General features: G+C 37.2%; 1 protein-coding gene across 2 annotated transcripts in view; it reads left to right on the top strand.

The window, feature by feature from the left end:
• ATG5 (autophagy related 5) overlaps positions 1-24,526 on the top strand; it is a 145,249-nt gene that overhangs the window by 75,500 nt on the left and 45,223 nt on the right. For both annotated transcript variants that reach the window (XM_012806290.2, XM_023513072.1), the window contains one exon: positions 16,342-16,436. In XM_012806290.2, coding sequence (XP_012661744.1) covers positions 16,342-16,436 — 95 coding nt within the window. The remainder of the gene's footprint in view (positions 1-16,341; positions 16,437-24,526) is intronic.

The raw sequence follows: 24,526 nt of genomic DNA, 5'->3' as shown, positions 1-24,526 counted from the left end.
CCCGCCACAATGCCTGGCTATTTTTTTGTTGTAGTTGTCATTGTTGTTTAGCAGGCCCTGGCTGAATTCCAACCCCCCGGTCTCTGTGTATGTGGCTGGTGCCGTAACCACTGAGCTATGGGTGCCGAGCCTCTACTTAAATTTTTGAAGTAATGTAAGTTCTATGTATTTTTCTTCTATGTCCTTTCATCTCTTTCTCCAGCTCACTTGATCTAGTTCTACATGTCTTAACACTTCTTTCTCTGTCTCTTACTTCTCATTGAAACTTGCCTAGTCTGTTCCATTCCTTCATTTTCTTTACAGGGCATGGAAGGCCAGATATGCATTTTAGCTCAGCAATCAGTAATTAATGTTAGCTCATGTATTACTGTGTTTTCCCAAAACTAAGTCCTACCCAAAAAATAAGCCATAGCAAGATTTCTATGCATTTGTTAAATATAAGCCCTACCCCGATAATAAGACCTAGTGATGGACATGGCTATGCAGCATAGCCACACCATGCATTTTGGCCCAGAGAGGAAGACATCCCCTGAAAATAAGCGCTAGTGTGTCTTCTTGAGAAAAAATAAATATATGACAGTGTCTTATTTTCGGGACAACACTGTACTCATTCCTAGCCTCATGTGCTTTTACACAAAGGCCTAGAAATTACTTGTATTGAGAATTTCAGAATTTTAAGCTCCATTACCCAACTCCTATGATATTCTGCGTATTTCATCCCTTTCTGTGTAGACCAGTCCTGATTAGTGGCTATGGTCATATTAATTCTGGCTGTCAGAATTCTGTTCATTAATGATGTTGTTTCCTAAACCAAAGAAATCAATGTAGTTCTATAGCAGTGCTAGTTTCTTGTTACTAATCATCACATGTATTTTCTCTTCTAATTTAGAAACTATAAAATATTGAGAATTCTTTTTATGTGGAAAACTATTCCAGTATATTAATTAGCATTTAGAGAATCGTAGGACTTTTGCCCAAACACCAGAAAAGATAAGCAGCCAATTAAAAAAGTACAAAATAAACAAGTTCATCTGAGATGCTGTGTGTTCAGTCAAGTCCTGATTATCATCTTCAAAGTGGCTTTCTAGTTAAGAAGCACTTCTGACCTATTATCAGATTTTAATAACTTCATTCTCATTTTATGATTAGGATTCTTGGACATCCCAACTGAATTTTTGTGCATTATAGACATGTTATATATTTCATGTATGGCTCAGAGTTACTGACTATATTTAAAATTATACTGTTTAGTGCAATGTAAGCTCATTATAGAAAATGATAAAGTATAATTTGTAAATTCTGGGTGGGATATATTATTTTTTTGAGAGATATATATCGTTTTAAGAACCAACTTTATTTTGCAATGAATGAGCTGTTGTAACAAATAGTATTATAGAAAACGCTATTCAGACAATCCTAGTACCGTGTTTCCCCCGAAATAAGACACTATCTTATATTTATTTTTTCTCAAGAAGACACTCTAGGGCTTATTTTCAGGGGATGTCTTATTTTTATTAAGTGTAATACAACAATCTACATTTATTCAAATACAGTTAAGTCATCTTCTTCTGGAACCTGACAGGGGAAGCTGACCTTGTTGGTGGGGCTGCTGCTAGTGATCCGTGAACTCCTTTCCCCTAGCCGTTACCACATGCACAATAGGATGCCTGCAGCCGCGGTTACCATGCTCGTACCTGTGCAAATGCGAATGGCTCAGAGAAAGGAGCTGTGGCAGATAAAAGGTATTCCAGTCTTCCTTATCACTCCACGCCAAAATGCATGGCGTGGCTACGTAGATACACTGCATAGCCAAACCCATCACTAGGTCTTATTATCAGGGTAGGGCTTATATTTAATGCATAGAAATCATGGTAGGGCTTACTTTTTGGGTAGGTCTTATTTTCAGGGAAACACGGTAGCTAAAAATTGAATAGTGATTGAATTTTTAAATTTTACTTATCATTGTCCTTGCCTTTTTAAAAGGTAGTTCCTAATTGAATCAGTATTTTTAGTTGATTGTCACAGCGCATTTCTCCTTATACTCATTGAAAAATTATGCCTTAATGAACATGTCAAAACAAGTAATATTTCTGCAGCAACAGCTACTGCTAGTCGCAACATTTTGACATCTGTAAATACTACATGAGATTGTTAGATTATTATACTTGATGCTGCCATGAATTTTGAGGTATAGAGTCTAGGAATTTTTGATAATAACATGCCACTTATTAATAGTTTTCCAGCTCATCATAGTTTTTTTTTTTTTTTGAGACAGAGTCTCATTATGTTACCCTCAGCAGCATACTATGGCCTCACAGCTCACAGCAACCTCAAACTCTTGGGCTTAAGCGATTCCCTTGCCTCAGCCTCCCAAGTAGCTGGGACTGCAGGTGACTGCTACAATACCTCGCTATTTTTTTTTTTTTTTTGCAGTTATCATTGTTGTTTAGCAGGCTCAGGCTGGGTTTGAACAGGCCACCCCAGGTGCATGTGGCCGGTGCCCTTAACCACTGAGCCATGGGCACTGAGCCAGATCATAATAGTTTAAATGATAATAGTTCATTATTGAATTGATCAGATATTGAGTTTTAACAAACAAACAGTGTTTTATTTATAGATATGTAACTGAAAATTTTCTGTGGTATGGTAGCACCCACTAGTAGCTACTGGTCTGATGACTTTCGGTAAATGTGCTTTGAGCCACAATTTTCACCTGTCTAAAATGAGGAGAGCTATATCAGTAAATTGTGTAAGGGAAAAAAATAATATAAAACTATAGTTTTAAAAATGGTGAAATTCTGTGCAGGTGTATAATTTATTAATAAAAGTGACCACTCTGGGCCTATTGTAATGAAAACCCACAGAGTTTCCCTGTTTCTTACTCTAGCATCACTTCAGTGCTATTTAGGAAGGCAGCTATGCTCACCACACCACCACCAACGCTGTTATTTTAATACCACTTTGACCAGCTTAAACTTCCAATATGCTTTTTACTTAAGCATCTGTTCTTTGATCGTCTCTGCCATTTGAGGAGTTGGGGAAGACTTGAGGCAAAGGATTGATAAAACTTATTAGAAATTGTGACACTTTTAGGTGTCACTTTGACCTTTTCTACTCACTTACATATTAAGTGAAAAACCTGATGTGTGCTTCTTTTATTTCATTTTTGTTTTTTAATTCTCTGCAGCTTCTAGTATTCAGTTAAGTGCATAATAGGGGAAGAGTTTGGTAGATTTCACCCTACATGGATCCTACAAAATGAAAACTAGTTTGAACACACTGTTCCTTCTATTGTTTGAATTAAACTGCAAATTCATGATATGAATTATTTGCAAATTGGGACAAAGTAAGTTTGAAATAGAACAGAATTTACCTGGAGTTTTTCACATTTACAAAATTCCTGTGATACGGATGCCTAGGACTTCTTTATGCATTATCTCAATGATAAAATTATATAAAAATTACCATCTTCGGAAAAGAATTTATAAAACTATTAAGGTATGAGACCAGAATTTGAACCTAGATCTCTGATTCTAAAGTATATGTGTAGTCAAATGCCAAATAATGTTTCAGCAACGAGCCACATGTACAATGGTCCCATAAAAATATAATGGAATTGAAAAATTGTGGTTGCCTAAGGGACCTCTTAGCTGTCATAATGCAATGCATTATTCATGTGTTTGTGTTTGCAGTTCTAAACAAACCTACTGCCTTGCCAGGCATATGAAAGTCCAGCAATGAGTTATTTATGGTACATAACACTTGATAACAAAAGACTGTGTTGCTGGTTTATGTATTTACTGTACTTTGTTAATTATGGATTAGAGTGTATATTTCTTCTGCTTATATGTTAAAAAAAAATTAACTATAGAATGGCTTCAGGTAGGTCCTTCAGGAGGTATCCCAGAAGAAGGCACATTAGGAGATGACAGGCCCATTGTATTGTTGCCCATAAAGACCTAGTGCAGTGGTTCTTAACCTGTGGGTCGTGACCCCTTTGTAATAATGAAAATACATCATGGCATTTGGAAGGTTAAGAACCACTGACTTAGTGGGATGAAATGTGGAGGTGGAAGCAGTGATGTTCATGATCCTGACCCTGTGTAGGCCTAGGCTAATGTGTGAGTTAGTTTTAAGCAAAAAAAATTTAAAAAGAAAAAAAATATTAATACAAAAAAGAATAAGAAGAAGCATATTATAGGATCAGAATTTAAGGAAGGTAAATTGTTTGTCTCTGTACCAGTAGTGTGGCTTGTGTTTAAAGCTAAGTGTTACTATAAGAGTCAAAAAGTTAAAAATTAAAATGTTTATGAAGTAAAAGCATTATGAGCTAATGTTAATTTATTATTGAAGAAAGAAAAACAGTTTTTTATAAATTTAGTATAACCTAAGTGTTTACAAAGTCTACGGTAGTGTGCAGTAATGTCCTAGGCCTCACCTTCACTCACTGACTCACCTGGGCAACTTTCAGTCCTGTAAGCTCCATTCATGTTAAGGGTCCTATCCAAGTGTACCATTTTTTATCTTTTATACTGTATTTTTACTGTGCCTTTTCTATGGTTAAATACGTAAATATTTACCATTTTGTTACATTTTCCTATATATCCAGTACAGTAACGTGCCATACAGGTCTGTAGCCCAGGAACAATAGGCTATATATACCATATAGCCTGGGTGTATAGTAGGCTGTACCATCTAGGTTTGTGTTAGTACACTCTTTGAGGTTGACACAATGACAAAAATTGCCAATGACACATTTCTCAGACTTTATCTTAGTTGTTAAGCAAAGTATGACTGTATTTTTCATTACATCTGGAGGTTATTAACTCTGGCAGAATATTAGAATCATCTGGGGAGCTTTCAAACCGTACAATTGCCATGGAATTCAGGTAATTGGTCTGGGGTGGGTCCTGCACAGTAGTATTTTTTAAAAGCTCCTCAGGTTATCCTGCTGAGCAGCTGAAGTTGAGATGCTGCGTTATAAACTGCATCTCCAGCTTCAGTGTTTTCCAGTTTACATTTTTTCACCAGAAGAATGAAGGATTTGATTTGTATTAGAATAAAGAAAGAATAACCTACATAATAAACGTTGCAAAGATTACAATAAACTAATCTTTTCTTCTGTAGAACTTCCAAAAATTAAGATGTTCATTTTTGTCTTATGAATTTGGAGGGCTTTCTGAGTGAAATGACAATGAACTTGATTACTTGTTTGCTTTCTGAATCCAGGAAAATGATAAACAAATTTAGGCCAAGAGGAAGAACATTTTCTTGGTTTACGGTAGTTTTTTAAAGTAATAAAGCAGATTATTGGTTATAAATCTATATATGCTTTAAACGAGAATACCTTTAATTAGTCCTGGCCTACCACTGTGCTAAACTCTATAAATCTCTTTTTTGACAAGCAGCCTACTTTAAAGATTTTTTTTTTTTGTGATCAAGGGAAGATGGAAATATAATTAAAGATAATTCTTTTAAAGTTTTTAACATGAACACGTAGAAGAATAGAATAAGTTGACTTTGTTATATTATAAAAGTTTTAAATTTTGAATCTTTATTATCTAGTTTTAAATAAATTTGAAATAAGCTTCTTAAATGACCAGAATATAGTGATTGAATCTTGCCTGCTTAAAAATAAAGGCATTTATTGAGATTGACTCTTGGAATGCATTTAAAGATGTTGTAACTTGCAGTTATGGTTCATTGGTGGGTGATGTTGAAATTAAAGTTTATAGTGTGCTTTTTTTCAATATTTAGTAGGATTGGTTTCCTTAAAATTTCCAGCAATAGTTTTTATCATTTACTGAGTTTTCATAGGTAACTAGTTTTTACTGGCAGCATTTATAAACCTACGTGTAATAAAGTGTAACAGTTGTGAGCCTTTTACCTTCCCAGATTAGCAAGCAACCTCGTTTGTTTCCCTTGTCATGCCATCGTGCTGATCTCCTCTTTCCTAACTCTTTTTTCACAAGATAATGTCTTACTATATTGCCAAGCCTGACCTCAAACTTCTGGACTCACATAATCCCGCTGCCTCAATTTCCCTAGTAGCTCAGACTACAAACATACCCCACTGTACCCAGCTATTTCCCTTATATTTTAAGAAGTGTTAGGAGAGGAAGGAGTGGGGAAGGAATGATGGCTGGGTGCCATGGTTCTTGCCTATAATCCTAGCACTTTGGGAGGCTGAAATCGGCGGATTGCTTGAGCTCAGGAGTTCAAGACCAGCCTAAGCAAGAGCGAGACCCTGTCTTTAGAACTGCCAGGCTTTGTGGCGGGCACCTATAGTCCCAGCTACTTCGGAGGCTGAGACCAGAGAATCACTTGAGCCCAGGAGTTTGAGGTTACTGTGAGCTATGATGCCATGGCAACATTGTGAGATTATGAGGCAACATAGTGAGACTCTGTCTCAAAAAAAAAAAAGCAGCAGAGATGGAACTCAGGCTGGCCTGCCAAGACTGGAGGACTCTCAGGTGTTGGCCTGGACCACATTCCTGTTCTGACCACCATTTCCCGACAGAGCTGGAGATGAATGCAATCGAAATTAATGGACAGTAAATGGCAACTAAATTGTACCCCCAAAGAGAGGCTATTAGAATCTTATATGGTAGTTGAAAGGGTTGGGGGAAGTAAAAAGGGGCATAAAAGCGCATTTGATGGTGTAAAGTATGGGAGCTGGGTGGCGTGGGGCTCTTGTTCTTCCCACTATGGCTAGCAAAGGCCACTCAGTTGCCTGATTCCAGTAGTCAAGGTTCATGTAGAATTTGATGTGAGTGGTGCTGACTCTCTGGCCCTGAGCCCGAGTGAATACCCCAGCAGTCCTGTGATGAAGGCCCTTTTCCATATTGGTCCTGACATGTCTTACCTTGTGGAATCTAGCTCAGTGTCTTTTTGAATCTGAGGCAGCCTCAAATATAACAGCAAACACTTAAAGTAGCGCTTAATTTGCTTCAGGCGTTGTTTGAGCATTTTGCAGCTTTTAACTCATTATTCCTCTCAATGACTTTATGAATATGTTCTGTTATTGTCTTCACTTTATAGATGAAGAAACTGAAATGCAGTTTGAAATGTACCTTGCGCAGACTCAGAGTTATTAAATGGCAAAGCAAGGAAACAAATCCATCCAGCATAGCTCCAGCGTTGGCTTTTTCCACTGTGTCGTACTTCGTTTGGGATTCCTTCTTTTTCTTGTACCCATTTGCCCAAGTTAGTCGTTCATTTAGTTACCAAGTCCTTAACAAACCTTCATTGAGTATGTACTGTGTGCATTGAACTTTGTAGGGTAAAAGATATAGAAGATAAACTCCTCACTTTTGTGAAACTTAGATTTTAGTTGAGGGAAAAAAATAGTGCATAACTACACATGTAAATGAGGTAGTTTCAAATAATGTTAAGCGCTTGGAAGAAAATTCCCTACAGTGTTATAGGGAATGATTGGAGAGTGGGGCTTCTTTGGCTAGGATGGTGAGAAAAATCTCCTCTGAGGAGGCAACACTGTGTTGAGACATGAATGATGAGAAAGAAGCAGCTGTGTGAGGATTAGAAAGGTGGGCGTTCCACCTGCTAAAACTATGAGATGGGAACAAGCTTGGCATTTCTAGGGACAGAAAAGAAAATAGTGAGATTTGGAGCTTAGTAAGCAAGGTAGACTAAGATAGTGAGGTAGACAATGTGATTTCAGGAATGCAGGAACAGCAACATTCCTACGAGTGGGAAGAGGAGTTTTAGTACTGACATAATTTACGGTTGCCTGCTTGTAGTTTGAGCAGAGAGCATTCTGTCTCAGTTGCAGGCAATAACGAGTACAGTGGGTTACATTTTTTGTTTAAAATGATAGTGTTAAAACGCATCACAAAACATTATTCTTTACGGCCTGTTAGAGAAATTGTGAAAATTTATACATTACTGATGATTTATGTTTAAAAAGAGCATTCTGCCATGGAAGTCTTCTTCGTAAGATCTTTCCCCAGCCTGGTATCTTCAAGTATCTTCCCCACACTTCTTTGAGGATTTTTATTGATTCATGCCTTAGATTTAGATCTTTTATCCATCTTGAATCAGTTTTAGTGAGTGGAGAAAGGTGCAGGTCCAGATTCAGTCTTTTACACGTGGTTATCCAGTTCTCCCAGCACCATTTATTGAATAGGGATTCTTTCCCCCAGTGAATGTTCTTGTTTGGTTTATCAAAGATGAGGTGGCTGTAAGATTTTAGTTTCATCTCATGGTGTTCTATTTGATTCCAGATGTCTTATGTCTCTATTTTTGTGCCAATACCATGCTGTTTTGATCACTATGGCCTTGTAGTACAACCTAAAGTCTGGTAGGCTATAATGCCTGGCTTTGTTTTTATTACTAAGAATTTCCTTAGCTATGCAGGGTTTTTTTCTGTTTCCAAGTCTTGAAAGTACGATGTTGGTATTTTAATAGGGATGGCATTGCATTGGTAGATTGCTTTGGGAAGTGTAGACATTTTAACATTTAATATCTTCTGCTATTTCCTTTCTTAGGATTTTCATAGTTTTCTTTACAGGTCCTTCACCTCTTTTGTTAGGTATATTCCTGGGTATTTCATTTTCTTTGAAGCTACTGAGGAGAGAATTATGTCCTTGATTAGTTCTCATCTTGGCTGTTATTGGCATATACAAAGGGGTGACAATTGCAACAACAACAAAAATAAACAAATGAGACTTAATTAAACTGAAAAGCTTCTGTACAGCTAAGGAGACAACAGCCAAAGCAACCATCAGAATGGAAAAAGATATTTACATACTATGAATCAGACAAAAGCTTTATAACTATAGAAAACTCAAATTATGCAACAAAACAAAAGCCAGTGGGCAAATGAGATGAATAGAACTTACTCTAAAGAAGACAGATGAATGGCTAACAAGCATATGAAAAAATGCTCATCGTCCCTGATTATCAGAGAAATACGAATAAAAACCACCCTGAGATATTACCTAACCCCAGTGAGAATGGCCCACATGCTGGCATGGTTGTGGAGAGAAGGGAACACTTTTACATTGCTGGTGGGACTGCAAATTAATACAACTCTTTTGAAAGGAAGTATGGAGAACCCTTAAAGAACTCAAACTAGACCTCCCATTGGATCCTGCAATCCCATTACTGGGCATCCATAAGGAAAAAAATCATTTTACCATAAGGACATTTTCTAGACTGTTTATTGTGGCTCAATTTACAATCGCCAAATTGTGGATAGAACTTAAATGCCCACCAGTCTAGGAATGGATTACCAAGCTGTGGTATATGTATACCGTGGAATACTGTACAGCCACAAAAGGATGGTGACTTTACATCTTTTGTATTAATTTGGATGGAGTTGAAATATATTCTTCTTGGTAAAGCATCACAAGAATGGAGAAGCAAGAATCCAGAGTACTCAATTCCGATAGAGGACAATTGATGCTAGTACTTTGGAGAAAAAGGAGAGGAGTGTGGGGCCATGGTATATGACACATCTCTTGGGGGCAGGACACTATTAATAGAGGGACTTCACTCAGCAAACACAAGCAGTATAAGCTGGCTCATTGTACCTTCAGTGATTCCCCAACAATTAAAAGAAGAAGTAGATGAAGAAGACCCAGAAATGTAAAAATGGCCATTAAGAAAGAGAGAGAGAGCATTCTGGATGCTGTGGAGGGGGTAAACATGGGAGGACAATGGCCAAGTGGGAGGTTGTTGCAGTGGTTCACATGAGAGATGATAGTGATTTAGATGAAAGTGGTAGCATGAACGCAGAGAGAAATAATTGATTGCATGATATATTACTGTTCTTTTTTTTTTTTGAGACAGTCTCATTTTGTTGCCCTTGGTAGAGTGCTGTGGCATCACAGCTCACAGCAACCTCCAACTCGTGGCCTTAAGCAATTCTCTTGCTTCAGCCTCCCGAGTAGCTGGGACTACAGGTGTCCACCGCAACATCTGACTATTTTTTGTTGCAGTTGCCACTGCTGTTTTAGCTGGCCAGGGCCAGGTTCGAACCCACCACCCTCAGTATATGGGGCCGGTGCCATACCTACTGAGCCCCAGGTGCCACCTATATAACTATTCTTAAGACCAGTTTTCCGAGACTGTAGCACATATTTTGTAGGGCAAAGGAGTAAATGTCTTCTCTCAGTTTATTTTCAGGCAATAAGTAGTCAAGGTCAAAATTCTCCTGGGATCCAGGTTTTATTTTTTATTTAAATGACAGATTTCCCAGGTGTAATCCTACTGCCAAGATGTGTGTTCAGGATTTCGGATCAGCCTCCCCTTGACTGACACTCCTCAGCTGCAGAGGCCAGCTTACTGGTCCTGCCTCCTTTAGTGTTTAAGATGAAACCTTTTTAAAGGCTACTTCACTATAGTGAGGACCTTCCCCATCAGATGGATCTCAGTAACTTTAAACCTCACACTGCAGAGCTCCAGTCCTTTCTGGCTCGTATATAAATGTGTAGGTGTGGTTCTGTTGAGTAGGATCCAAGCACTGAGGGATGTGCTGAAGAGAATGCTCTCTGCTCCTAGTCCCATCCAAGTGCCCTGTTATCATAGGATTCCCTTAACTTGACCTGACTCAAATGAGTTTGAATACAAAGCTCACTTTAGGCCCGCTTTTGGCAGTCTACCAATAGTTGCTTTTTGTTACTCTTTTCCCTCCTATTTTGTCTTACAAAGATGTTTAACATATTATCTGAAGAAATTAATTCAAATAAGTCTATATTTGGATATATTTTCTGTTACTTATCTTGAAAGTCTCTGGTTAAAATAGTACATATATTACGTGACCACGTGTAGTACTGATTCAAAATTTTGTGGAGGGTGAGTTTCTTTTTCTACTGATTTTCAGCCATTTTCTTTTTTCTTCAAAGAAAAGCTTAGAGTCTCTCTTTTGTGTGCTATCAGAGTCTGACATTTATCTGGGGTACTGTGACTCTATTCTCTTTGGCATCATAAGTGTTAAAGACCAGGAGCTGGATAGTGTATCTATATGGAGATCGTTTCACCTTGTCCTGTTGTTGGAAAGTCTCTGCCTCCTGAATTGAGCCTGCGGTCTCTGTATAGTCCTCCATGTCTTGGACAAGGTGCTTTCAGTGACCTGTGCAGGCAGGATGGTCGTGATGGTGGAATTTTAGATGCATTATTTGTGGCATAAGAATGTAAAAAATTATTGTGCTGGGAGTTCTTACTTCCCATAAAACTCAAGTAGAATAGATAAATCCTTTCCTGCTGTTTTTCCATGTGAGTAACAAAAAATACAAAATTAAGCAACTTTATATCTTATGTATATTATTTAGAGAGATCTGAAATTTAAAATAAATTCTGGATGTCTTAAAAATTTCCAACGTGAACATATAATTCAGCAGAGCGTAAGGAAAAACTGGTGGCTGTCAGGGTTTTAAGGAATTCTCTTTCTTTTTAAAAAGGAATATAATGTCCCCCTTTTTAAAAAGATGGACTGAATGTTTCTATTGAACAGTTCTTTAATTATATGATCCTTGATTTGGTAGCCTTCTTAAACAAATGTTAGGTTTTTAAAAACCAACTTTATAGTCATATTGCCAACAGTTTTGGCAAGAAGTATGTGTTATCTTCCTTTCTCCAAGTGACTGCTAGCTTTAATTTTCTCCTACTTAGTTCTTTTTGTTTTGTTTTTGCATTAGCACCAAGTAAATGAAAGTTGTTTATGTTGATACACGTGTATCTACAATTACAGTTTGCAAAATAAAGAGCCAGACCGTTATGCTTTTGTTACGTATAAGTACTGTTCTAGATGGCTGATAAAACAAATAGCTAATTTCATGACTTAATTATTATAATAGCATAATTCTAATATTGAGACTAATACTCAGAAACAGGTCAGAAGTCATTATTTGATTCATTAGTATTTAGGGAGATAGTAGAGTGTTCTTTCTTTTAATTATTGACTAGAGTATAGAATGAGGTCCTAATATTACAAAATCTAATCTGAAAAACCACTTGGTTATACATTCAATCTCAGCACTGATTTTCTTATACTTCTGGTTTTTATTGTTCTTGTTAATAACTTTGACCTGTAAACATTAGTTTCTTTTTGGCTGGTGTATGTTTACTTATTGCTAAGAAAATGCCCTTTTCATATTCTTATGAGATTAAAAACTAATATTAATACAGATCTTTTTATTGTATCTTTTTTCCTTTTAAACATAGTCATATCTGTGTCCAGTCAGGAGATAGAAACCACAGAATGGTTGAACAGGGTAAGTTTTATAGAAAGAATCATTAAAATCTGATAAAGAATGACTATAAGATGTAAGAAAAACCACATGTGGTACCCTGGGACTGAGGGAGGAAGGCCAAACTTATAAGAGGCCCCTTCCCCAATGCCAGGGTTCAGACCTTGTTGGAAAAGTTCAGTGTTTTGCCCAGCCTGGAGTTGGTCTGCAGACCATGGACAGTCCTGGCAGTCTGGAGTGCAGGTAATGAATAACCTTTGTATAGTGTGAGAAACTGCCAATGAACAGCCTGTGTGGGCCTCCAGAGGAAACTGAGGTGTTGATAAGGACAAGGGGCTTTCAGTGTACTGTGCAGGCAGGATTCTGTACTTCAGAGTGCTGGATTCTGTGTTGAGAGGTCAAGCCAAGGATGCAGTGTTGCTAAAGAGACTTGGTATCTGTGTATATGCCTGGGGCAGGATTCCTCCTGATATCTTCACCCTCATACCCTGATTCACCATGCCATAGAAACCTCAGAAGCACCTTTGTCTTTCAGTCTCCTTTCAGCACTATCTGCTGAGAAATCTTAAAGTGGTTCTCACAATAGAGATGCTTAAAGGACTGGTGTCCGTGTGGCAGTGCACATTTTGAAGGGTGAATTTGGAACTAGGAGTCATTAAATTGATAACTGGCACAATAATGTTCCTTTTTCCAGTTTACCTTTTTGCTATACAGGTATGTAAAAACTTTTTGCTAATTACCTTTCTGTAGTTTTTATTTCTTGTGTTTGTTCTCCTTCCTTGAGCCCTGTTGACATTTTGGATCAGACAGTTATTTTAGGGAGCTGTCCTACGCATTATAGTGTGTTTAACAGTTAAGACAACCAAAATGCTTCTGGAAAGTACCGAAAGACTCCAGGGAATAAAATCTTCCTGGGTTGAGAACTACTGTTTTAATCCATGTTTTCTTCTTTGTTAGAACCAGTATAAACCTCTTATTTAATAAGAATTTGCTTGTGCTTTTAAAGAGGCTTATTTTAACAAAGAGGAAATCAATCTTCAAACAATTACAAAATTTTATTTTTAGATGAGGCATTAGAAACTAACTTCTTTTCATTTCTACATGAGTTAAGTCTGGATTTTTAATAGTTTTTGGTTCTAGTTTTTTTTTGCTATTTAGTTGTGGATGGGATTAGAACTCACAATGTTTTAATGAGATGCTGTATTCATAGTGTTCTGTTACATTCAGTCTTTGACTGAAGAGCTTGTACTATGCATGCACCATACTAGGTGCTTAAGATTTAATGATGAGGCAGTTAGTAAAATTTTAAGTGTACACAGACTCAGGTAGCTGTCACATTCTTGCTTGATACTTGATGGTAAAAAGATACTTTTTAAATAGAAGAGTAATGCTTCATGTATAAAAACTATTGCTTCTTGGCCTTTTGACTAAGATCAAGTATGTATAAAAACTATATCAAAGTAGCTACTGTTAGCATTAAAGTAAAATTTTGCGAGCGTGTATGTTGCAACAATTGTGGACTTTGAATCAGAAGACCAAGATTTTGCTCTTGGTTCTTGATTAACCAATAACAATGTGGGCCAAAGTTAATCATCTGTGAAAGTGAACTAGATTAACTGGATCCAAAATTCCCTATCCTACCAGTTCTAACATAGTATGAGTCTTCCAGATTGGAGCTGAAGATAGGAGCAGGGAAGGCCAAAAGCTTGTCACAGTCTTGTAGGACTGGGGGTATAAAAAGAAACAACTAAATTTTTATTTTATTTTTTATAGTGTATAGTTAGGCTGGTTTATGCAGAATCAGTAGATTACCAGTAAGTTGGTTTGGGACAAATCAAGTAGTAGAGAATGATCTTTTAATCCCAAGATGAACTGAAATTCTGGATCTACTTACTTGCTTTACTGAGATTTGATTCTGATAATAATTTCTGAGTATAAAATGTTTTATTAAGGTAAGACTGTAGGTGAGTTAAAAAGGATTTGCTTGCTGGTTGTGGTGGCATGGGTTTGTTGATAGTCTTACTTACCTGAGAGGCTGAAGTGGGGGGATTGTTGGAACCCACAAGTTTAAGGGCAGCCTGGGCCACATAAGAAGACCAGATTTCAAACAATCAATTGATCAATCAATAAATAGAATTGCTTAAAAATGTGGGAGAAAATATTTGTAAATCACATATCAGATAAGGTGCTTGTATCCAGAATATATAAAGAACTCTTAAAACCCAAGAATAAAAAACCCCCAGTTTTGGCTTGATAGATATTTCTCCAGAAAAGATGTGCAAATGGCCAGAAAACACATAAGAAGGTGCTCAGCACAACTAGTCAGCAGGGAAATGCAAATTAAAACCACAGTGAGATACCACTGTGTGTCCACTAGGCTGGTTATAAGAAAAGTGACCCACAGTAACAAGTATCAGCAGGGATGTGTGCGAATTGGAACCCTGACACATTGCTAATGCAAATGTAAAGTAATATAGTCTCTTTAGAAAATAGTTGGGCATTTCCTCAGAATATAGTTACTATATATCAGTTAAACAAAGTTACCCAAAGACCCAGTAATTGCACTCCTAAGTACATACCCAAGAGAATCAAAAACTTACATCCACACAAAAATTTGTACACAAATGTTTTTAGTAGCATTACTTAGAATAGCCAAAAAGTAGAAACAAATCACCTGATGGATAACCAAAATCTGATAACACCATATGAAAGAACTTTATTCAGCCAGAGAAGCAAATTAAGTTCTTATGTGTACTACAACTTGTATGAGTCTTGAAAATATTATGCCAAGCGAGAAAATAAGGCAGATGTGAGAGACAACATATGTATGACTCCACTTACGTGAGATGTTCAGAGTAGGCAAACCATAGAGGTAGAAGTTCTGATGATTTCCAGGGACATGAATGGGTGTGGCTATTAATAGTTAAAGATGTTTTGGGGATAATGAAAATGTCTTGAACTCTGACTATACTATACTAAAAACCATTGAATTATGTACTTTAAAATAGTGAATTTTGTGGTGTGCAAATCATTCTCTCAATAATTTTTAATTAAACTTGAAAAATTTATGAAGGAGTTTATTCAGTCTGAGATTAGGCTTCACTTGGTAGTTCATAAGTGTCAATTTCATATTTCTTTCAAACCCTTTCCTATAATTTTATCCTCCCTTCTTTCTCTTTCTAGCTTTCTTTTTCTCTCTTTCTTTCTCTTTTTTTTGAGGGAGTCTCAAGCTGTTGCCCTGGGTAGAGTGCCGTGGCATCACAGCTCATAGCAACCTCCAACTCCTGGGCTCAAGCGAGTCTCCTGCCTCCACCTCCAAGTAGCTGGGACCACAGGCACCCACCACAACGCCCGACTATTTTTTGGTTGCAGCCATCATTATTGTTTGGCAGACCTGGGCTGGATTTGAACCCACCGGTTCAGGTGTATGTGGCTGGCCCCTTAGCCGCTTGAGCCACAGGCGCCGATCCTATCCTCCTTGTTTCTTTACACAAGTTCTGGTTAACATTTAGGTTACTTGAAGCTGTGTCTTTATAGTTTAGCAGAAGTTGTAGGATAAGGAGAGTCAAGTCATCTATTCCTTATATGGTGTTTTATGCCTTGATAACGCAAGTAGTTGTATATCTGTTAGGGTTCTCTTATGAGGAAAAACTGTTGATGTGAACATCTAGACAGAAGAGGAAACGATATGTAGAAAAATTAAAATTTTTTTTTGAGACAATGTCATTATGTTGCCCTCAGTAGGCGCTGTGACGTCACAGCTCACAGCAACCTCCAACTCTTGGGCTTAAGCAATTCTCTTGCCTCAGTCTCCCAAGTAGCTGGGACTACAGGTGCCAGACACAATGCCCAGCTATTTCTTTGTTGCAGTTGTCATTATTTACTGGCCCGGGCCAGGTTTGAACCCACCACCATGGGTGCATGTGGTTGGCACTGTACTATGGGCATAGAGCCTAATTTTATTTCTTGTTTTATGTTTAATTATGAGAAGATAAGTTTAAGAAAAAAAAATTGCTATTTAAAAGATATCCTTTCAGAAACTGCTGGGAGCATGTTTAAAACTTTCATTTTGTCGTGTGAGTCATTTCATTATAATGTTCATTTTTAATAACAATTTCTATCATTACAGATAGATTTGACCAGTTTTGGGCCATCAACCGGAAACTCATGGAATATCCTGCAGAAGAAAATGGATTTCGTTATATTCCCTTCAGAATATATCAGGTAGGAAGTAACATCTTAAAAATTGTCTGTTTGTGAAAGCCTTCTGTCTTCTTGAAGCATTCAAATCCAAAACTCTTAATTGAGCACTATTAGGGTTTTTTAGATCTGTGTCTTTTGGTGACAGTCAGATCAGAGACTGTGCTGAAATTATTTAGCTCATGTAGTTGATAGTCATTACTCGTAAATTCTGTATTGGCAGATACACTTATTAGCTAAAATTTATTTGTAACTCCAAAGTCAGTACTTGGAACACTTTTCTGGTCGTGACAGACTCATGCAGAGCAGTGAAACATTTGATTCACCAGAGGTGCATGTTCCCAGCACAGATCAAACAAAACCATGCTCTACCTTGTTTCAGCTGTTGTACTGTAAACAAGGCTCTTCGTAGTCTGTTTCGTGTCTTATTTTTCACATTTTTGTACTTTTTGTTAGTGATTATGCTATTTAAGATGGACCCCAAGCATATGCCGATGTTCTGTTTTTAAACAGAAACGCAAGTCAAAGTTAGGTTTTGATTGGTTGGTAGACGTGTGACTGATGCTCACAGAAACATGACCCCCGTCTCCTCTAGGAGCAGTGGCTCAGTGTTTGTCTATTCAGCATTTGCAGCAACTGTATACAGCGTAACTACTGCAAATGACAGGAACAGGCTGTATTTATTTGTTGTAGGTGGTGAGTCCTCAGTGTTGTACAACACAGTAGACAGTAGCTCTCAAGTCTTTCTTACAGCACACTTGTATGAGGTAAAGCAACTTCCTGTTCTGTAGAGTCCTTTAAAACTCCTGTGTGCTTGGCATATAGCAAATATTAAATATTTGTTGAATGAATGATATTCTTGGAAGCAGGTTTCTTGTAATCATGAAAAAGATTATAATGGTGAATTGTGGAAACATAATTTCATAGGCGTAGACTCTAATCTACCAGGATTTCCACTGAAGCTTAAAAGGTTTTGGTGTAATTTCCTTTTGTAGCCGTTTTCAGTATCCCACAATCCTCATCAATAGTTACGGCCATAGTTATTTTTAAAGCTTTTATAGAACTATCACATGTCTGTGTGTTCAGAGAGGAAAATTATATAATTAAAGATAAGCCAACAAACAAAAATCTCAGTGTACTGAAGGAACAAAGAGTATTTTTTGATTTAGTGATGCAGGTGTAATTTTCAAGTGGTTCATATTTTTCCTGAAAGGAAGGTTACTGTTTTGTGTTTATGTTGTGTGTCTTGAAAAGTGCCTTGCATGTGAATTTTTGTTAATTCTTTAAATCATTTATCATTTATTAATTTTATTCTCATTATACTTTTATTGTATTGTGAGCTCCATAGTAACATACTATAAAACATTTCTACAGCCAAGTAAAATATAATATCTTATAGAATTTAGTTGAATAAAATATACCACAGACTCTGAAGACATTTCCAAAAGAAAAGTTCCCAAATGGTTTTGCTATGTGTACCTCCCAGCACTTCCCTGGGTTAAGTTCTGGCACCTGTGTTTAAACTAAACTGTGGTTTTTTAATTGTAACACTAAGGTGCTATAGGAAAAGTGTATTATACTTATTGCATAATTATTGCAGTCAGAATAATAAATAGTACAGGTAGGTATACAGAGGAAGGGTTTTCTTTTTTTAATTTATCATTCAGTTCTAGCAGGAAACTGTCAGATTCTCCTATACTGCTTTATTGTGGTACCATAATACAGAAGGATTCAGAGAGATAGACAGGGAGGAAGAGAGGGAAAGAGGATAAAAGGGAGAATGGTTTTTATAATAAAGTTCTATAATTAGAAAGTAGTAAGGCAGCAAGTTCTCAAAATTTGGTTGACAAAACCTGGCTGCTACATGGGACCCTTCTAAGGGCAGCGCCTCCTGCCTGATAATTCCTCTGTCAGAGTAGTTGGGCAGTTTTTCCTTAAACAGAAAGAGACAAATGAGCCTGCGTGAGGACTTCCTTGGTTCTCACTTTACCTACTTAACTTTCCTTTTGGTTCTTAATTGAATTTGATTAAAATAATAGAAGTGAAATATGTAAGTGAATATAAAAATTAAGGAGTCTTAGTTTTTGCTAATTTATCATTTCCTGTTTTTTCCCAGTTCCCTATTTTGTATTTTTGAATATTCAGTTCATGCCTGACCAAAGGAGGATGTGTCTCTACTTTCCATTTTCCTAGTTACATGGTGTAAGAGTATCATCAGATTTCTGTTGCCGACTTCTTTAGATCTGATTAGTTTGTATGGTTTTGTTATTCTGTGTAATTATAGTTTTTATTTATGCAGCATTTTAGTTAATTAGCATCTTTTATTTTTTAAATGTATTATTTGTAAATGTACTTTTTAAGACTTTAAGTTAGTAAATAAATTTAAAACCTAAAAATCAAAGTTTATTAATAGGTAAATGAACAGCATGATTTTTACTAAAATATTTATTTTATCTTGCAGAATCCTAGAATAGAATAGATTCCCTATATAACAAGGGGGAGATAAAGGGATACTAATCATGCTTGAGCAAAGCCAGTTTTATCTTGTTCAAGCCATCTTAGGACAAAGGAATTGTTATCTGATTTTATTTTATTTTATTTTATTTTTTTATCTGGATTGGTGGTTCCTTTCCTACTCCAGGTGCCACCTTGGACTTTTTTTTTCTTTTTTTATTGAATAGTAACTGTGTACATTAATGCACTTCTGGGGTACAGTGTGGTGTTTTCACAAACAATCCAAAACGTTATCTGATTTTACATGTGAGGAATCTGAAGCTCAGGGATTTTAAGTTACTTGCTTAAGATAACACAAATGAAAAATGGAAGAACCGGAATCCAGACGTAGGTCTCATTTATGAAAAAAAAAATGATTTGGGGCTCTGCACCCATAGCTCAGTGAGTAGGGCGCCTGCCACGTACACCGAGGCTGGCGGGTTCAAGTCCAGCCTACTAAACAACAATGACAACTGCAACAAAAAATAGCAGGCATTGTGGTGGGCGCCTGTAGTACCCCAGCTTCTTGGGAGGCTCAGGGAAGAGAATTGCTTAAGCCCAAGAGTTTAAGGTTGTCGTGAGCTATGACAGCACAGCACTCTACTGAGGGTGACGGATACTAAGACTCTGTCTCAAAAAAAAATGATTTTTGTTTATGACTATATAGATTTTTCAGAACATAATTGTCACAAAAATGAAGTCCAGTATCACAGAATGAATTGATAGGAACCTAGAAAGCCTGTGATTGATAGTGTTCTTTAAAGACTGACTTTCATGAGGATTGTTATCAGTGTATTTCTTTTTCATCTGTAATTTATCAGGAGCTCAAAATGAGTATAAAAAAATTAAGTGACAGAATTTTAGTGGTAAAAGTTAAATTGGTCCAAATGCTGTCTAGAGAGTCATAGACCAAAATGTGTCATTTCTGTCATTTACATAACAGTTTAGTTTGGTGTGTTGAGTTTCAGGTTTGTGTTCCTGAAATCCAGGTGCTTCATATTAGCTAGTGCTCTAGAGATGAGGTTAATGGCAGGAAGTGTTTCAGAAATGTAACCAAAATGTTATTTAGAATAGCACACATAAACAGATGGTGATTAATGAAGGCATTTGTCAAAAAGATTTGGGAAAAAAGTGACTGTGAGGTCTTTAGGCACTGGTCTTTATGTTGTAGAATAAAAATCAGGAACATCATTTCTCTTTTAAGAAGCAATGGATTTATAAATGTTATCCTGCCATTATAGTACTTTGGATAAAAAAAAAAATTGTCTCATTCATTCATTCAGCAAGTTTATTTTCTCAAATATTCATGTGCCTTGTCTTCTGCTGTGCACAGGATATACAAGTGGTGATCAGTATTATACAGCACCCCTTAGCGAGCAGATAGTCTGAAGGTGGCAAGAAACTCATTGACTAAATATGCAAACAAATATAAAGTTGGAGCCATGATTACAGTGAAGAGGTACATAGTGCAATAAACACCTAATGCTGGGCAGTGCCTGTGGCTCAGTGGGTAGGGCACTGGCCCCATATACCAAGGGTGGCGGGTTCGAATCCAGCCCTGACCAAACTGCAACAAAAAATAGCTGGGTGCTATGGTAGGCACCTGTACTCCGGAGGCTGAGGCAAGAGAATCGCCTAAGCCCAACAGTTGGAGGTTGCTGTGAGCTGTGACACCATGGCACTCTACTGAGGGTGACATAGTAAGACTCTGTCTCTAAAAAATAAAAAACCTAGGGCGGCACCTGTGGCTCCAAAGGGTAGGGCGCCGGCTCCATATGCTGGATGGAGGTGGCAGGTTCAAACTAAACCCAGGCCCCCCCCCAAAAAAACCCTAATGCCACAGGGTTTCCTTGTACAAGTTTGGAAGGTCAGAGAAAGCTGCCTTGAGGAAGATCTGCCCAAGATCTGACAGATGGATTTAAGGTAGGCAGAGGGTCATGAGAAGAGCTTTCTGACTATGAGGACAGCCTATTTTGTCTTGAGCACAAAGAGATGAGGCATTAAGACTGTAAAGGTAAGAGTCAGACTGTATTAAGGAGTTTTCTTTTTATCCTTAGGAAAATGGGAAGTCCTCAGGGATTTTTAATAATATGAATATTCATTCATATTTATTCAACAAAGATCACTTAACCCCCTGCTTTGTTCCTCATGTTTTTCTTTTATCCTTTTCTTTTTATTTTTTTCTGAGACATTCTCACTCTTTTTGCCCCAAGTCAGAGTCAGTCTAGCTTACAGCAACCTCAAACTCCTAAGTTCAAACAGTCTTCCTGCCTCAGCCTCCCAAGCAGGGACTACAGGTACCTGCCACAATGCCTGGCTGATTTTTCTATTTTTAGTAGAGATGGGGTCTCACTCTTGCTCAGGCTGGTCTCAAACTCCTGAGCTCAAGGCATCATTTTTCCTTGGCCTCCCACAGTGATAGGATTGCAGGTATGAGCCACCTTGCTGGGCCTTACATGATGAGGCCGGTTATAAATAAATTTAGAGAATCTTCTTTAAAAAAATCTAATGATATTGGGCAGTGCCTGTGGCTCAAAGGAGTAAGGCACCGGCCCCATATGCCAGAGGTGACGGATTCAAACCTGGCCCTGGTTAAAAACTGCAAAAAAAAAAAAAAAAAAAAAAAAAAAAAAAAAAATCTAATGATGTTATTTTTAATTTAGAATGAAAACATGAAGCTGATAACAGTGCTAGTTTGCTATCATTCCAAATCATTCCACCAGGCACAGTGGCTCATGCCTGTAATCCTAGCACTCTGGGAGGCCAAGGTGAGTGGATTGTCTGAACTCATGAGTTTGAGAGCAGCCTGAGCCAGAGTGAGATCTCACCTCTAAAAATAGCTGAGTATTGTGGCAAGAGCCTGTAGTCCCAGCTACTTGGGAGGCTGAGGCAAGAGGATCACTTGAGCCCAAGAGTTTGAGGTTGCTGTGAACTGTGATGCCACTGGATGCAATAAAGTGAGAATCTGTCTCAAAAAAACAAAAGAAATTATAATCATTCCTACTTGTCTTTAGAAGTTAGTTTGTCAGTTATATGAGAGTAAAATAAAGTAGAATTTGAACTTAGTTTTGTTCCCTTCCATAATCCTCAAAACTCTGTTCCCTTTTCCATTTATTATTTTGATGTAAAATTGTTCATTTATTTCATTAAAGCTCCATTAATATTTTAATTCTTTGGGGAACTTTACTAGCCATTTTACTTAAGCAAATCTATTTAACTTCTATTGTAATGTGCTAAAAATACTTCAGAATCTAGTTACAAGTTTATGGGGAAAAAGAGTACTTTTTTAAAAGTGGAAACTAGGATGTCAGGAATTAACTTGGCACTTCCTAAAATGAAGAAGGAGCCAAATTTTAGACTCTGTTTCCAGATGTGAGTTATGAATTTTGAAAAGTGCAGACAATAGAAATGGGTGGCTAATTATGGCCATGTTTGCTAAGATTCCTCCCTCCAGGGTTGTGGCAATACTGGTGAGAAAATTACAATTCTCCTCTTCTGTCACCGTCATCATCCATTTTAGTAGATATCTTGCAATAGTATCTAACGGAAAGCCAGGCACCACGAAGAGGGACTTGTTTAGTTAAGTGAATACTACTGCTTTTCACTTAGTCTTTTAGTCATTTCAGAAAGATACACTGCATAATTTATAATACATTTTGAATTTTGCAGAGATAGTATCTTTACAGAATGCTTTATACAAATATTCTCTAGCTAAATATACATTATTTTTGTTGTTGTTATTTATAGTGTCTTTTCTTTTTAAAGGCAAATATTTAAAATTTTTGATCATGGTAAGATATCTGTAATGTGTAATTTACTATCTTAACCATTTTTAAGTGTACAGTTCAGCAGCGTTATTTACGTTCACATTGTACATTCATTCTCCAAAACTCTCTTTGTCTTGGAAAACTGAAACTCTATGAAACAGCAACTCTCTTTTTCTCTATTCTTCTTTTTCTCTCTTTGAGTTTGATTACTCTGAGTACCTCATAATAGACGAATCATATACTGTCTTTTTGTGATAGGTTTGTTTTATGTAGTGTAAAGTCCTCATTGTTCATCTGTGTCGTATCATGTGTCAGGATGTCCTTCCTTTTAAAGGCCTAATAATATTCCATTGTATGTATCCAGTGTATCCAATGTATACACTACATTTCCTTATTCATACTTGAGTTGCTTCCCCATTTTGGCTATTGTAAACAAAGCTGTGAACATAAGTGTATTAATCCATGAATAAGCAGGATGTATGTGTGTGAGGGGGGATGTGAGGGGAAGGAGATAGAGAGAAAAAGAGAGAGAGAGATTGATTTAAGGCATTGACTTACATTTGTGGAGGCTTGGTGAGTCCAAGATCTGGTGGGGTAGGTTAGAGGAGACTCAAGGAAGATTTGCAGCTGAGGTCAAAGATAGTCTGTTGGCTGAATTCCTTATTGCTCAAGGGAGGTCTGTCTTTGGTCTATAAGGGCCAGCCTTCAGCTGATTAGATAGGCTGACTCACATTACAGAGGGTAATAATTCACTTTACTCAGAGTTCATCAATTTAAATGTTAGTCCTGTTCAAAAATCACCTACACAGAAATATTCAGGAAAATTTTGGAACACATAGGTGGGCACCATGGCCCTGCCAAATCAACATTTAAAATTAAACATCGTAGTACTTGCTTTGGCAGCACGTATACTAAATTTGGAATGGTATAGGAAAGACTAGCAAGGATAACATGCAAATTCATGAACCATTCCATATTTTTTAAAAAAGTTAACTATGATATTGGGTGCACTAACATCTCTTTGAGACCCTGCTTACAGTTCTTTTGGGAATTTGCCCCAAAATGGAATTTCTGTATCACATGATAATTGTAGCGGGGTGACTTTATATTCCCACCAACTCTGCACAAAGCCTTTCTGCTTTTCTACATCTCCATCAACAATGGTTATGTCCTATTTGTTTTGTGTATTATTAGCCATCCTAGTGGTTATCGGGTGTAACCGCCAGTGAATAGTGGTGTTTAGTATCTTTTCATGTGTTTGTTGTATAGCTTCTTTGGAGAAATAGCGATCTATTCAAGTCCTTTGCCCATTTTTGAATCAAGTTTGGGGTTTTTGTTATTGAGTTGTAGGACCTAGTTAATTCTTTAATGGCAGATCGCATTCAATCTGTGGATGCACTATAATGTGCTCATTATTCCCTATTGAGTTTTCTTCTTGTTTCTGGTTTTTACTATATAAACAGTTTTCCTAAGCTGCTGTGTCATCTTACATTCTTACCAGCAATGCACGTGTATGAGGGTTTCACTTACTCCTATTCCATATCCCTCCCATGTGTTACTGTGCATCATTTTGATTATAGTTATTCTAAGGGCGTGTGAAAAGTTATCTCATTGTGATTTTGCTGTGTATTTCCCTAATAACTGATGATTTATACTGATCACCTTTTTTAGTTTGATTTTTTTTTTTTAAGAGGTGGAGTCTTGCTCTGTTACCTAAGCTGAAGTACACTGATGTGATCATAACTCACTGCAACCTCAGACTCTTGGGCTTAAGTGATCCTCCTGCCTCAGTCTTCCAAGTAGCTGGGACTATGGGCTTGTGCCACCATGCGTGGCTAATTTTTTTTTTTTTTT

The sequence above is a fragment of the Otolemur garnettii genome, unplaced genomic scaffold (genome assembly GCF_000181295.1).
Source record: "Otolemur garnettii isolate 467f Iridium unplaced genomic scaffold, OtoGar3 scaffold00002, whole genome shotgun sequence".
Lineage (NCBI taxonomy): Eukaryota > Metazoa > Chordata > Mammalia > Primates > Galagidae > Otolemur > Otolemur garnettii.
This window is presented reverse-complemented; position numbering and strand designations above follow the sequence as displayed.